The sequence below is a fragment of the Drosophila novamexicana genome, unplaced genomic scaffold (assembly GCF_003285875.2).
Source record: "Drosophila novamexicana strain 15010-1031.04,08,12 unplaced genomic scaffold, DnovRS2.1 tig00000644-arrow-pilon, whole genome shotgun sequence".
In the NCBI taxonomy this organism is placed as follows: domain Eukaryota; kingdom Metazoa; phylum Arthropoda; class Insecta; order Diptera; family Drosophilidae; genus Drosophila; species Drosophila novamexicana.
In genome coordinates this window covers 2,949,781-2,965,753 of record NW_020824814.1, presented here as the reverse complement: position 1 = coordinate 2,965,753, position 15,973 = coordinate 2,949,781, and the positions used below count along the sequence as shown (strand labels likewise).

Sequence of the window (15,973 nt, the reverse complement as noted above, 5' to 3'; positions counted from 1 at the left end):
TGTTTATGATGCGTGATGCGTGGTCGCATTAACATATATTATTTATTCAGCTTCCAAATTGCAAACAACAGCATTCCAGCGTGTTATGAGGTGTCATGCGAGGGGGCATGCGACACGGGCAGACGAAGCTGTTTCATTTGCATATTTAAAATGCCCAAATTGTGGCAAATAATAAAGTCATATATGGTGTAGGTGGAAGACCGACAGCTTTAAGTCAGTTTCTGCTATGTTATTGGGCAAACAGCTCAGCTCAGCTCAGCTTCCAGAACTCAGCTCTGACTAGGTAATTAGAGTTTCAGTCGTGGTCAGCTGGCAGTTTTCCAACCCCACGACTGACCCTTGCCTATTTAACAAGTTCTCTAACATACAATTTGACGACTAATTCCATGGAATGCGGGCGTATTGCCACAAATGAAAACCTAGGCAGGCATTTAATTGTTCGAAAATGGAAAATGGAAATGCGGCACGGCATGAAAACAAATGGCATGAAAAACTGAACACGGACCCAACCCCAGACTATGCACACATACTAGATAAATGCCCGAGCGTGACAGCGACAAAGGCAGACGGGCATCCAGGACATGCTCTGTTATTGTTGCCAAAACGGACAATGGCATAATGATAATGGCCTTAAGGCAGGATAATGCACATACCACAGCCAACAGAGGCAGCCAACTACAAAGTTGATTTGTGTCCAATTAGACTGAGGCATCAGAAAGAAAGGCTGCACATAATTTCAGTATATGGCTTGGAAGCGTTTTTAGACGCTAGGAGCTATATGATATATGAGTTGTCCAATTCGGTCGTTTCCAAAATATGTAGAGCCTATAATAGAAAGACGATCTATCTATCTCTATCTATCTATGTCTACAGACAAACTTGATCAAGAATTTATATATACAATTTGAAATCGGATATGAATGTGTCATACAATCGCAGATAACCTTTAAATCCCTTTCACCCGTTTTCCATGCGTTTCTAAATCAAATTCCGTCTACGACCCACGCAACGGAAATGACTTGGTTAAATTGTGTTAACTTTTAATGATTGCGATAAGAACTCGTCAGAGCTGGCTAATAAAACTAATTGATAGAAAGTCAGCCCGGGTTAAACGCTTCCAGGCCGTGTCTTCTTCTTGTGCTTCAAATCACATCAGAAATGTGATTCAATCAAATCCAAACTGAAAGCGACAATAAAACTCAACGAGTGTCAAGCACTACGGCGGGTCCCGGGCTCATTTACTGCTTGCTCGCCCGATCCTAAGCCAACTCTTTGGTTCTCTGTAAATGTCTCGCTGTCAGTTTGACTGACGTGGGCGTGGCACTTGGCATGCAAATCATGTCAAATGTCACTTTCAACTACACAACTGCAGCTGCGACCGCACCTCAGCTCTGCTCTGCGCTCCTTTCCCGTCTGTTTCGGATTCTGGTTCTGTTTTTTGTGCTTCTGAATGGAGGCTTGGGCCAGCACAGCTTCCCTCTGTTGCGGAACGGGTTGACCTTCGGCACAGACCTGGTCGTGCATACCCTTTCGTAATCGCATGCAGACAGACTCAAAGAAAGTCACAGCCCGAATACGTGTCCCTGGGGAAGCGCCTGGTGCAGGCGACAATACTCAACACGCCCCCCTGTGGCACGAGTTCGAGTAGAATTGTTTCAGTCGATTTGTTTGGACAGCTGCGGTTGCAGCTACTGTAGCCGAACCCGCCCCCTGACCATGCCTCACTTTTTGGGTAATATGAGCTTTCATGTATCATCTGTGCTCCATCAAATGTTTGGCTACAGCTCATAAACTGTCTGCATTCGATATGCCTCAAAAAATAACGAAAATATTAAGAGTATTTACTTACAATAGATAGCTGAGTGAAATTTAATGGGTTTATTTCTCATATAACCGAAAGTATTTGAGATATCCAGCATAAATAGTGTTGAATGTGACGGGGCACTGAACCTCAAACGACATCCACTGATAGAACATATGAAGTTACCCCTAAATCGATCGTATATTAAGTGACAGAATTCTATTGGCATCGCTTACCAAAATTCTACTTAATTGTCCCATTTCGATTGTGCAAAGGGTATTAAACTATGCGAAATGCGCACTTCAAAAGGTAGCAAAAGCAGCTACTACCTTTTTCCATACACTTTGCTTGTGTAAATAGTATTAAATTTACGAGCAGAGCCGAGTGGGTTTCGTATACGTTCGGCTTTTCACGCAGACGCACACACACATGCTTAAAAGCCGAATGCTTGTCGAAGTCACGTTGTTTTGAGAGAGCTGAAGAGAGTAAGTGTGCACAGCTAATGGACAGATACATATGCGACGCTTGTATACCCTTGCTTGTTAATGTTGTGTGTTGTAAAACTTGTATAGTTGGGTTACGATTGTATAAAAGATATTCATAATTATTTGCAATTCAATAAGTATAGAATGTAGTTATAGATTCATAGCCTTAGGCATCACTTGATGCATATGCTAGCCTGGGGTCTTGAACTCTGAGAATAACTTAGGACTTAAGGCAGCGTTGGGAGATGGAGAATGTTAAAAAATTTTATATATGTTCAAATTATGGTTTTCTTTCAATCTAGGAAATTATTTCTAAACCAGAAAATGAAAAAGTTATAAATATTAAAAATGTGTAATACAATAATTGATAAGAAGCTATTAAAAGAAGCTAAATTAAAAATTATAAATATTAAATATAACTAATTATAAATAATTTATAAATAAAAAATAGATATTGAACCAATTAATATAATAATTTGTAAACATAAATAAGATTTTCTACAGACTGAGCAAAGCGACTTATAAATACCATAGCACTCCACGTTAGGGTATCTGAACAACAATGTTGGTGGTAAACGGCAACCGGCTGAACAGACTGCGACCCGCTGTTCAGTGTCTTCTGTGGTTTGCTGCGGTGCGGAACGTGTTGAGCGCTGAACGCACAGGCGACAAAAAGAAAATAATTGTCGCATTCAATTTGTTGAGAGTTTTCTTTCGCGCGATTAGAAACGCTATCAAGTCGCGGCTTTACGAAGGTGGTGCGATAAAAATCGCTTGAATTCGGCAAAAATATTGGCCATATAAAACGTTGTTGCGGGCATTTTGTTGTTGTTGCAGTTTGGGGCATCTTTTGTTAAAAAGCCACACGAATTGGGGTTTTTTTCTGGTGTCTGTCGAATTTTGTGGCCCGCGCGCAAAACTTGAATTTTTAAGCTGATTCCGCAAAAAAGCAAAGTCACAACAAAAACCAATACAAAAAGCATAAAAAGCAAAATAAAATCAAATAAAATCAAGCTAAAAACATATGCTGATGCGAGCATTGTGCTGAGAAAGATACAGAGATACAAGTGAAGTGACATGTGAAGTGAGTCGAGATACTTTATCTATATTGTCCTGGATTAAATATATTTCGGGTATCTCGATTGCTCCATACAAAAAATAATACATATATCATGTGCTAAGCCAAGCAGCCACGATCAACTTCAGTTAATCCTCAGCTCAACCAATTCGAAATGCTGGAGAAACAAAGCGCCATTTCAGTGTCCGGCTCCTGCTGCAGCTCCACGGCGACCAATGCGGACCTGGACTACGATGTGCCCGTGTCGCGGCGCATTCACATTAAATCGGTTCGTAGCCATCATCATAGCTCATAAACTATCCGACTTTATGCCCGCGCCAATATCTATGCGATGCATAGGCGCCGATAAAGTCATTGACAACTCATTACCAGCTAAACTGTCTAGGATCGGCCATTTCCATTCCCATTCCCCTAGCCATGCCATGCCCCTGGTCGTACCTCTGACCATTCGTATCGTGGTCGCATCTATCTGGCCGCCTCCTGGCTTCATTTTGTTGTGACAGCCGTGTTAAACGGCGGTTCGTGTCTGCGTTTGCTCAGGAAATTGTAACGGATCTCTCTTGGCTATCTGAAAAGCACTCGAATTGGACGCGTCTGGAGCCAGGCAGCTGCCACTTGCCACTTGCCAGTTGCCGCTTGCCACTTGCCGCTTGCAACTTGGCAGTTTCCGCAATTTTGCATTGGTTATCACCTCCGTCCCAACGTTTTTGATGTGCCAGTTATATTTATTGCCCAGGTGCGATATCTGAGAGTCATGCGATAACTCTCTAAACAGATGCTAGGCCGTTTCATTTCTTCAAATCAATAACATTTCGACAGTTAACACTTTGAAAACAATGAGTTCATCAGTGCATGTATGTGATGTCATGTATGTGCTTATATTGCCTTTGCCGATACCCTGTTATCACGGGTATGAAAAGTGATTAGATAGAGTCTCTCGGGTATTTTTTAGTGCGAAAACTTTGACCAAAGAAAAGCAGGTGAAATGTCTGAGGACATTTCTAGAAGGCAATATGCAAACAATTTATTATATTATAAATAATATTAAGCTAATTGAAATAATTATATTATTAATAATAACAACAATAATTAAAATATGAAATTACATATATCAGTATACATTTTTCAAAAATTACTCCAAATTTTATTAGATTAGATTTTTGTTATTATTAAGAATTAAGGCCAAAGCTGTGTTAAGTGAAGTTTTTCATTAACCCAATATTTGGCATATAAATCATGATTCGATAATAATCTCTTAATTGAGTGAGAATATAGTTTCTTTTATCATTTAAATTCCGACAAATTTGCACATTAAAAAGTAAATGTGTACTTGAAAGTTTCTATATGGAAAATTTCTAAAGCTCAAGCTAACCTCGCAATTTCGCCAAAATTAACCTTGAATATTGTTTTTGATGCAAACACAGATACACATATTGTATATACGTTTAATTATTATCATTCTTAACAAACAAGTGGAGCTGCTAAACAAATTTGAATTTGTTTGCACAAAACTGAAATAAAGTAAATTAGTTTACACATGAGCACGAGTCGAGTTCTTGCTAGAATTCCGGCGAGAGCTAAAAGCAAATGAATGTACTCAGACACTCACACTCAACTCTTGGGTATTCAGTTTCAAATTAAATAAAAGCAACAACTAATTACAAGCGTCGTCTCTGAGAGCTGACCAGGCGAGGGGGCTGGCCCAATGGGCTGGCCCACTATGGCAATACTTGTTTTGGCCTAACAGCCGCTGACACTAAGTACACCATAATTAAAGTTGGCCAGGGGCGTTGCGAGAGGGGATGAGGAGGCGCGACGGGGGGATTGATAGACTGCAGCTGCAGCGAGCAGACGCAACGCTGCGGCCAGGTGAGATTAAAATAAATGTGCTCCAAATGCGCAAAATGCGAAAAGTAATTGACGCTCCCAAGCCCAAGCCGGTTGGCCAAGGCTCTGGCCAGATAGATAGCCAGACTGTGCAGCGTGAAGGGGCAGAGGCAGGGGCAGGGGCAACCAGCTTAGATTTCAAAATGCAAACAGCGGAAAACATTGAAGATGGCTCTTTCCGTTTCGCAGTTCCACACAGACGCCACAGACGTGTCCAGGACGAGAGACGCAGGCCAAAGGGTCTATTAGCATGGCGCGCTGACTGCTGGCAAATTAATTGTTGCAGCCAGTTCCAGGTCTGGACGTGCCACAGCTGTCCATCTGGGTGCACGCAATTAATGGCACTGGCCAGCGAATAAAATCAGTTATTAATAGTTGTGCGCATTTTCCCTCTCTCTCTCTCAGTGCATGTTGATTTCCAGCTAATTTGAACTGATTGAAAGTCAATTGCTGGCGGCAAGTGAGAAGCTATAAATAAGCGGCAAGGCCATAAATCCTGCCACAATCCATGTGCACACGGGGACCACTCACGTGGCCCGTCCAGAAGTCGCCCATTCGGCCCTGACTTCGGCCCTTTATCAGACGAGCGTCTTATCGGCCCAAAATTGAATGGCAGCGTTTAGGCGTGACCCGTACGCTGATAAGGCCCAAGGCCTCGCGGCTAACTTATCGCCGGCACAAATTTTTTGGTCTGAGCAAATCTAATCGAGCCTTATATGCCGGCACATAAATTGTAATCGAAAACCCGCTGCCAAGTAGCAGAAGTATCGTAGAAGAAGTAGAAGTAGTAGTAGAAGTAGCGGCAAATCGAATACCCTTTTTTTGACAATCGTTTCCCAAGAACTCCTTTTAATATAGTAGACTGCAGATATTTTAGGAGCACGTAGTTGCAGTTTTTTGTGCAGGATAAATTAAGAAATATGAAATAATTTTATATTTATTAAGTTTTTGTTTTTTTTATAATTATAGCTGCAGAGTTATATAATATAGAAGTCAGATGTTGCTCAGAAGTTGTAAGCATATGTAAATACCATGGTAAACTCCTGAAATGCCAAATTTAATAATTTGTAACATATAACGTGACAATAGTTGAATACCCTCTGCTAGGGTATATAAAATATGTCTACTTAATATTAATTACGAGCCTGTCTGAGGAGGTCTTTCCCGGCGCAGCCAGTGAAAGTCCTGTCAAGAGTTTATCGCGCCGCTCGTTAGACAGATATGCAGACAGACTTTATTTCTCCTGTGGGACTCTCATCCCTCTTCTTCTTGTTCTCTCAGCTTCCCCCAGTTTGATTAAGTGGCGTCCCATGGTTTCAGGGCACAATTTGACTCGCTGCCTGGCAAGGGATCTGCCTGCCTGCTTCTCCTTCTCTCACTTATTGGGCACTTATTTTTTAGTGCCAAGCGCCTGGAAATTGATTAGAATTAATGTGCGCGTGCGGCGTCAGCGTTTTCAATTTGGAAAATTAAGAAAAACCACAAGAAAAAAACATGTACATAGCTTTGTCAAACTCACGAAATTGAAATTGATTGAACGCGCGGCGTTGAAAGAAAATGTCATGCCTGCAGCATATAGGCACAAATATATTGATCGATTGATATAAATATATGACACCATATCAATATTTTGTAAGATCAGCTATTAAATTATTCTTTCAGCACCCCATTTTATTAGCTCCACAATTATAGAGCAGAAATACAAAAAAAAATTCATTCTCAAGTAATTGCTGTAGTTGAAGTTCGTGTAAATTAACTCGAAGTGAACTACTATAATTGCAAAAAATTGTTCAAGTGCTGCAATGGATCGGCTTCAAGTTAATGGAAAATATGATCGTTACAAACAAGAAATAAAACAAGCCAAGTGCTTAAGCCATTAGACCTGTTTAAAGTGTGCTGAACTATGGCTTCACAGATCTTTAACATACTGAACTCTGGCCAAGTGTTGCCACATTCAAATATGACTCTCTATTGTTAAGGGTTAGGAATCATAGCAAATAAATTTAAATGCCTTGTGAAAGTCATTTTAATGCTTAAAGAAAACCAAAAACTTTCGCTTAGCTTCAGTTATTTTGCTTTTATCTTATTGCAATTGGCTGGCAGCTCTACACGCTGCGTACAGTTGCACCCCGTGCTGTTATCTAACACTGGTTCGCTTTGGGGCAATCTAGTGCGCAGTAGCTGGTACCCTCTTGGCCCCGCCCATGGTCATTTAAGACCTTTTGCTACCATAATTAAGTTATCAATTTGGTTTTCATTTTATTTTTGCATTGAGAGCTGCGTAAACATGTCAATAAAATGGATTGAGAATGCCAAAGCGGGCAGCTCTGTGAGAAATTATGCACTTGAGTTGCGATAATGAGGCAAATACCTGCGTAGAGCCACCTGTTGCCATTGCTGTTGCCGTTGCCAGTGCTGGCCTTTGGAGTCTTTTGCACCTTTTCGCACTCGGCTGGCAGGCCGTCACGCCAAACGTGCCCAGCCAAGACAAATGTGCCAGCTGATAAGACGACTGTGATAAACGGCTAGAGGACAGGCTGGAGGCAGGTTGGGGCAGGCTGTGACTGGCCAAAGGGGGGCACAGCGCACCATGGGACTGGCTCCTTTTGGCATTTTACACATTTGCTGCATGTTAACATGGCAACGGCAACAACAACAACACACGGCAACAAATTACATGCACGCGAACTTTGCTACTTGCCAAGTTGTTATACCCCGTGCCCACGAAAAGGGGGTATTATGGTTATGGTGCAAGTGTAACAGGTAGAAGAAGAGCATATCGCGCAAGTTGTAAGAAACACAAAACTTGGTATGTAGGCTCTCTTTTAGTCTAAACAGAAACAGAATATTCAACCTTTAAGAAAGGAAAGATAAAAGGGAAAAAAATGAAGAAGGAATTGAGCTTTTTGAGTTATAGAGATGCGCTTTGGTATAAAAGCACCATTAACTGCCATATTAAATCCCTGCTGATTTCATTAAGATCGGACTGTAAATACCCGAGTTATGAAAGATTGCATTAGCCAAAGTGGGCTATGAGAAGAAGAAGCTTAGTGAGTATGTCATTGAGAGGGTATATTTGTTTTTGTGGCCTCGAAATTGTGTTAAGGCAGCTTGACGCTGGGTATCTGCCAGTCTGGCACTCTCGACACTTACTTGCTGTAATTGTAGTTGTTTGGTTTTCTAACGCTTTGTCTTATCAGCGGGTTAAATGCGCCTGCGGTTTTTCCCTTTTGTATCTGTCAGATACAAAATGTGCATGTTTGGGTCTGTCAATGTTGTTGTTGCTGTTGTTGCATGTTTAGTACGTGTCGGCTTATGCGGCTTTTATGAAAAACATATTTGAAATACATCAGGTCACGTTCAGGACAACATGAAAGCAGTCCCAGCAGCTGACTCATCTCCATAATTGTTGTTGCTGCTCTTGTTGCTTGAATGTAAAGCACACAAGGTGCCTGCAATGCTAATTAGGCAACACCTTCATTGAGCTGGACTGCGGCCACGCCCCAGAGCAGCCATAAGTCATAGACCCAGACGCGACATTCAGCTGTAATTACAATAACAGCAAAAGGGCATAGAGATACAAAGGCGAACATTACGAAACGGCATTGCGAAGCTCAACAATAAATAAACAATTGCAAATTGTTGGCAACAGGTCGACAACGATAAGGTGCACCACATTTCTTATTGGGACAGCGGACATGTAATGGGCCCAGCAGCGGAAATGCGACTTACTACAACTTGCACGCTTCTCTCTGCTGCAGATAAGACAACATATCGGTTCGAACCACAAAATGAGTAATAAAAACTTGTATACAAGCGGGGTTGGCCAGACGATGTGCAGTCAATTTGCACGCCTTCGGGCCATGTTAATGGGCCCCATATTCATTAGGCTGCGGCTACTACACTGCACTACAAGGCACAGCTGAGGCTCTTCAACATTTTTTAGCCTGAGTTGGGTCCATCATTATCATCGGTCAGTTTCTGGATAGTTAAAGTGCTGCTGCTGTAGTTTACTGCACATTACCTACACTGGGCGAAAACCCATGTTCTTTCTTCTAGTATGCATGGGAGAGGAGCTCATATTGTTCTGAGGACTTAACTCTACCTTTCTTTTCTTTAAACGAAGAGCCTAAAAAATGTGCACAGCTGGCAGGCCTCGAGGGCTTGTCTTGCATCTACATATTATGTCCATTGTAATCTTTTACTTTATTCACTTTCATGCCAAGGCCCCTCTTCAAACTGACATTCGCGTGGGTCCAAAGACATAAGCTCTAGTATAAACCATTTGTAATCCATCACAAGACTCCTAACGAACTGTAAAAACTGTCGCTTGGGCTATTTCTCGGACCAACTTCAGGTTCAAGGTTCGCTTAACGTGGGTGCCCTTTGGAGCAGCGAGCTAACGATCTTCAAATCTTAGAGAAACTGGTTGGCAGCACAATAAATTGATGCCACATGACGCAGATAACTAAGCATGAGTCAGGCACACATCCGGGGTATTCCACGGCAACCAAGTCTCTTCCACAACAAAACTCATGACGTAGCTACTCGACGAAATAGTTTTTAGACTCGTTTACAAGGTGGAAAAAGTCTATTGGCTTTTTTACTGTCTGACATTAGAGATTTGATAGTTATAATTTAGACAATGTTGTCTATATCTTCCACAGTTTTAAAGTTCTAAATAAGCAATATATTGTAGATTGTCTATGGGTTGATCCAAGCACTGACAAAACCGATATAATAAAAGATCAATCTGATTTAAGAGGCTTCGTATGTATCTAAAGCTGGCGCCAAATAGATAATTTTCTCAAGTCTTTTAATAAATGTTTTGGTTAAATTCTTTGAGCTGTAAAAGAGTATTGCCCGGTCGGCTATAACCAAAAACAACATTTATACTTGTTATTGTTAAAGATTGGTTGCTCTTTAAAGAATTTGAGCAACATTTTCAAAAAACCAGGAAAATCGAAAATAACTGTTAAGCACCACGATCCGACTTTTAATTTATTCAAATAAATCTTTAAAATGGCTTTTTAATTTGTTTGCTTGTGCTATGCACAGATTTTATGGACATTGTTTCTAGTTTTGATGTTGCTCAAGTCCCTTGCATTGCCTTTGGGGCACTTTGCAACATTTTTTTGGGTTTTTGCTGCGACATTTATATTCCCTCGTCGCTGAAAATCATTTATTATTGAATGCTTGTTTGTATGTTCGTTTATCAAATGATTAATCTTTTGTTTATTGGCTTTCAAAAAACTTTTATGGCGGTTCTGTTGCTGGCGAAATCTGCTAAATGGGGGAATTTCTGTCTTTGTCTCTGCCACAAAAAAAAAAAAGAAATAAAAATAATAACAAAAAGAATGCAACAGACGATAAAAATCAACTCAAAAATTCATAATGTTTTGGATATGAAATAGCAAAACTTTAGCTACATAAAAATAACAACTTTACAGACACGCTTTTAAATTGATTTTCTGCAGTTGATTCATGAGCTAAAAAAATTGTGAGGTTTTATTTTATTTTATTTTATTGTTTTTGTTGGTTTGGGGAAGTCATTTAGCAACGCTTTTGTGTTGCGTATTTCACTTGAAATTGTTTTTATTTATTTATTTATTTTTTTCGCGAAGGTCGACAATACAATTTGTGAAACCGTTTATTTGTTCTTATATATATCAGCCAACAGTTAATTTGCAAAGGGGTTTACAAAAAAAAAAAATAAATAATATTGAAAAATTTCCATCTTAAGTATTGTGACTCATTTAACGTGTACACACAAAAAACAACAAACAGGCCCTTAGAATATATAATCAGCCGCATCTGGCCAATTTCATAGTAAATTTATTTCCGTCGCACGCGCACTATAAAAATAAAAATCATTATTCATAAGCGTTAGCTAACTGCAATATTATGTAAGCGACAGTGAGGGATGCAAGTGCCACCAGACGATCCATCAGGCTGAGCCAAAACCATTTAACAGGCCAAAAAGCAATCAAAACTAATCGAGGATTAACGCTAGCTTAAGACCAGTACAACATCTAGCTAGAGGAAAAGAAACCACGTACATATATAAGTATGAAAAACAAATCGCAATAGGGGGAGATATGCAAATGCGAATTATTCGTAGTCTGTATTTAATATACGAGAACCTATATACCTCTATGCCCAAGAAGTGTTGTCTCTAAATCGATATTTATCGATATTTAGGTGGTATAATTTTTGAGTTGTGCCTATGTCCTGTCTAAAAATCGATATTAATCGATATAAAACAAAAATAATTTTCAAGTAAATTGGTATTTATCGATATCTATATGGTATAAATGTCGAGCTATGCCTAAGTCATATCCCGTAAAATGATCGATTAATGCCTGATCGATTAATGCCTGTTTTGAAATCAATATTTAGAGATAGTTAGCGTCTCATATGAGTTACGAGTTTTGCCTAAGAAGCCACCTTTCAAAATCGATATTTATCGATATCGTGTTTCTTTGAGTAATGCCTAATTCATATCTCAAAATCGATATTTATCGATATGAAGAAATAATCGCAGTTGAATTACATGTTGTACAATTTGTAGTCAAATGTAGCATACATTTTTTTAAATTTGCCGTCTACTTTTTGCTTGCGGTCTTTAAGGTTGATTAGTTGATTTGCTTTCTACTCACTTAAACCATAGATCAGCTAAGCCACAACTACAACAGCTATTAAGGAAATCAAAGATTCTTCGCAGATTAGTTCAATTGAGCTCAAAACCTGAGGGTCAACTGGAGCAGCCCTCAACAAGGGGCAACATGCCTGAGGCATGGCCAGTGCGTGCCACTGCCCCAACTGATTACGCTCGAGTCACATTCATTAAAGTTGATTTAAAGCTAAATGGATCAACAGACACTTGCAGTTATTTGCGGCGCAGTCGTTGACATGTGTCCCCCTGTCTGTGTGTGTGTGTGTGTGACGGGGCGTGGCACATCGGAAACAGAGTATCTGTTGCACTTTCGCTGACTCGGTTTGCGGCTCAGTGAAGCGTGCAACATGCATCTTGTTCCAGTGTGGGGGAGTGTAGAGCCAAGGAGTCGATGAACAACAACAACAACAACAGCAACTGATTTTGACAAGTGTCAACGCATTTTAACGTCAAGTTTAACAGTCGGTTAGCTGCTGCTGCTGCTGCCGCTCGACTGAGCAGCTCACGGAACGTGTTTTTTTGCGCTGTGCAATCTTTTTGGCCTGCTTTAAAGTTTTATTGTCGCATTTTTTGCACACGTCTTGACGAAATGTGCCGAAAAGGCCGAGGCTGTCAAGACGCAAACATTTTGTTTATTTTTGCACTCAACAACTGCAACAACAACAATAAAACCAGTTCAACGCAACATATGGCGTTTTATATTGTGCAGACAAGTGGACTTTAAAATCAACATATAAATATATCTGACTGGATATAGCTCAAATATTTGCCATACGGCAATTCGTATGTAACCCTTTGAATACCCTGGCAAAGGGTATAACAGTTTTGCTACGAGATTTGTAACGCACAGAAGAAGACGTCTTTGTCTCAACATAAAGTGTATATATTCTTGATCAGCATCAACAGGCGAGTCGATATCTTTTTTCTATTTGAACTAGTCTTTCAATTTTAAAGCTATCTCTATGATACTTTGCTTAGTTTCTTCTTTTGGTGCATATGTTGGCATCGGCTAGATCGAATCACTATATCACAAGACTGAAAATCGGTTCAAGTATTAAAAACTCTTTTGTTTTTGCAGTTATCTTGTGGCATGAATAAAATCTTATTAGATAGCTCAATAGTTAAGTTTTTAAATGGAAAAGTTTGCCGTCCTTGAAGATATCTTAAAGAAACATAGCACTAACGAACTTTAATGTTCGCCTAATATATCTGGCATAAGTCTCCCTTAGGAACAGCTAATCGAAATTAAAGCTTTTTTCTATATATAAGCCATATGTCTATCTTCAAGCCTTATATCTACAAGGGTATTTCATGCTCGGCGTGCCAAAGATAGCAAATATATCTTTTGAAGTTTTTGTCACATTACTTTAACAGATTAAATTCCTGGATTTCATTTAATCAGCCACAAACACTTTAGTCCAAAGGTTGACTACAAAAACAACGAAAAATGACGTGTTTGCTGTACACAAATAAATAGCGCCTAGTCACAAAAATGATTTCTGCTAATGAAGCCAAAAGTTGAAAGCGAGTCAATAATGTATATATATATGTATATTTATATATAAGTAAAAGCTGACAGATCGATATTGAGCCAATTGGATTAATTAAAAGCAGCTAAAAGTATATATAAAAAAAAGAAAAACAAACACAAAAGTTTATCAGTCACGCGATGAGCAAAAAGCCTCAAAAATAAATATATACCAAAAACACACAACTTATCAGCGGGGCGGGGGGGTTATCACAAAGTGTTATTGACGATAGCATATTCTATATACGATTTTGTACACATTTAGTTTGAGATTTTTTTTTGTTGCTCGTTTTTTGGCACTTCAACTTTTTAGTTTTGTTTGACTTAATGCGGTTAATGGGCTCCTCAAAGTCAAATTGTCATGTCGAGGGGCGACTTAAAGCTCATCACAGCTTAAATACAATTTTTGACAAAGTCGTTGCGGTTTTTTTTTTTGCTTTTTATTTTTTTATTTTTTGGTTTATTTGCAGCTTTTTTGCCAAATTTTTATTTGTACACAGCGTTTTTTCTTTCTCGAGCTTTAAGTGCTCATTAAGACGTCGTCGCCGGCGGCTTCTGTTGTTGTTTTTGGGGGAGTTTTGAGTTTTGTCTATGTGAATTCGGTTATTTATGGACTTTGAATGTGCTCAAGAAATTGCAAAACGTAGCAATTCAACTGGCTAAGGTCATGCACTCGCCATGGAGCTGAGCAGAAACAACAGATCGTATAATGTACAATATGTGCTTTATGGACGACGCTTTCTACAAGCCTCCCCTCAAATTGTGGCTTGGTCTCGACTTTATGGCCCATATGGTGAATAACCTTTCAACGTAACCGGCCAAGCTGAAATGGCGAAAAAAATACAGAAATTGCGCTCAAGAAATAAACAAGAAATATAAAGATTTTTGTTGTTTAATGTTGGCATTGTTTGTCTCTCGGCCGAATCTGCGTACATGCGATTTATGTGGAACTGGAACTCTGGCTTGAAGCTATGCTTATTGTAGCTCTTGTGCTCCTTTTTTCTTTTTAAACAATAAATCGATGGAGCTCTTTCACTTTAGGCTTGAAGCGCGCCAAATGAAAGGAAACACACACACAAAATGGCCCAAAGGCAGAAATTAAGTTTATTAATTTTTTGTGTTGTTTGGCAGATTTATGACAGCATTTTACATGCATAATTTGTAAATGCAATTTAAAAAGCTGCTGCACAACATTAATGCAAAAGATTATGTATATGTATTATTGATCAGTTAAAGCTTGCACTTTCATTGAGGAAATCGAGATTTTTAGTTCCAGTTTCAAACCAACAAAAATCTACCGAGAGTATTGCAAAATACTTAAAACTTCTACATATCTCCTTTGAAATCTCGATCTTTTCGAGCTTTTTAGTTCGATTTCTCAGCTGTGCAGTTCTATTGAACAAATCGAATTTTCTAGTTCCAATTGTTGCCAAAATGACAAAAATCTAGAGCTAGATATAGCAAAACATACAGGATTTCTTCAAGTTTGCGTTTCGAGCTTTTCAGTTCCATTTCTCACTCTTGCAGTTAAATTGAACAATTCGAATTTTCTAGTTCCCATCCAAAATTGGAACTAAAAAGTTCCACTGTGAATCGCGTCTAGAAATGCGCTAAGCAAACCAATTAAAGTCGCGTCAAGCAAACAGAAATCTATCGATATTTGATTTTTGTTTGCTTGTGACAACAACAACAACAAAAACAACAACAACAACAGAAACTAAAACCACAAGCACCGAGCGGAACTTGAATACCAAACGCCCAACTGTAAATATTTGCCCATACAATTAGCGCTGTGTTAAAAATCTGTGTGAAGAAGAAAGCTAAGCAAACTGCAAGTGGATGACAACCCTGGCAGCTGCAGAGCGATCTCCGAATGTTTTCTCTCGCTCGCACTCTCACTTCTCCATGCATCGATTGCATTTGTCGTAGGCAAATTAACAAATATTTCTCTAGCTCGCATTTTTGTGCCTATTGTTGTTGTTGTTGCAGTTGTTGTTTGCGGCTTGCGGCTTGTCGATTGTTGTTTGAACAACGCAACGCTCAAGTGTCAGTTGGCAGCCCTGGCCCTCTCCATGCCACATCAATTGCCCATGCACATGAACTTCAAGTGCGCTCATTTTCTTTTGACATTTGAACGGTTTCAGCTTTCGAAATTGAAAAGTAGAATATACAAAACGCGCATACCCCTACCCATAGTTGCTATACCCTGTGCCCAATTGGAAATTGGATAAGAAGGGGTATCACGATTTGTGCAAATGATTGGAACAGGCAGAAGATCGTTTCGCCAAACATATTTAGTACAAGTGTTAATAATAATAATCGATAAATCGATAATTATCGATTTGCAGTTTTTGTGTCTTAGGCATAGCTTGAAGCTGATAAGAGCAAACGAGAAGCTTGTGTCAGGGCCTCGGATAGTATACACAGATCCACCATCAGAATCTAGTATCATTAGACGAGTCGAGCTTGCTCCGTTTCCACGAAATCGATAATTATCGATTTTGCAGATAACGTTTTA

The 15,973-nt window shown here is 39.5% G+C and overlaps 1 protein-coding gene across 1 annotated transcript in view; it reads left to right on the top strand.

Annotated features, from left to right (window-relative positions):
* The first annotated feature begins 2,929 nt into the window (after nt 1-2,929).
* The window catches only part of LOC115762664 (breast cancer anti-estrogen resistance protein 1), a 28,638-nt gene continuing 15,594 nt past the window's right edge, over nt 2,930-15,973 (top strand). Inside the window, exon 1 of the mRNA XM_030704972.1 lies at nt 2,930-3,632. Within this exon, the coding sequence (XP_030560832.1) occupies nt 3,519-3,632 (114 nt within the window). The 5' untranslated portion in view covers nt 2,930-3,518. The remainder of the gene's footprint in view (nt 3,633-15,973) is intronic.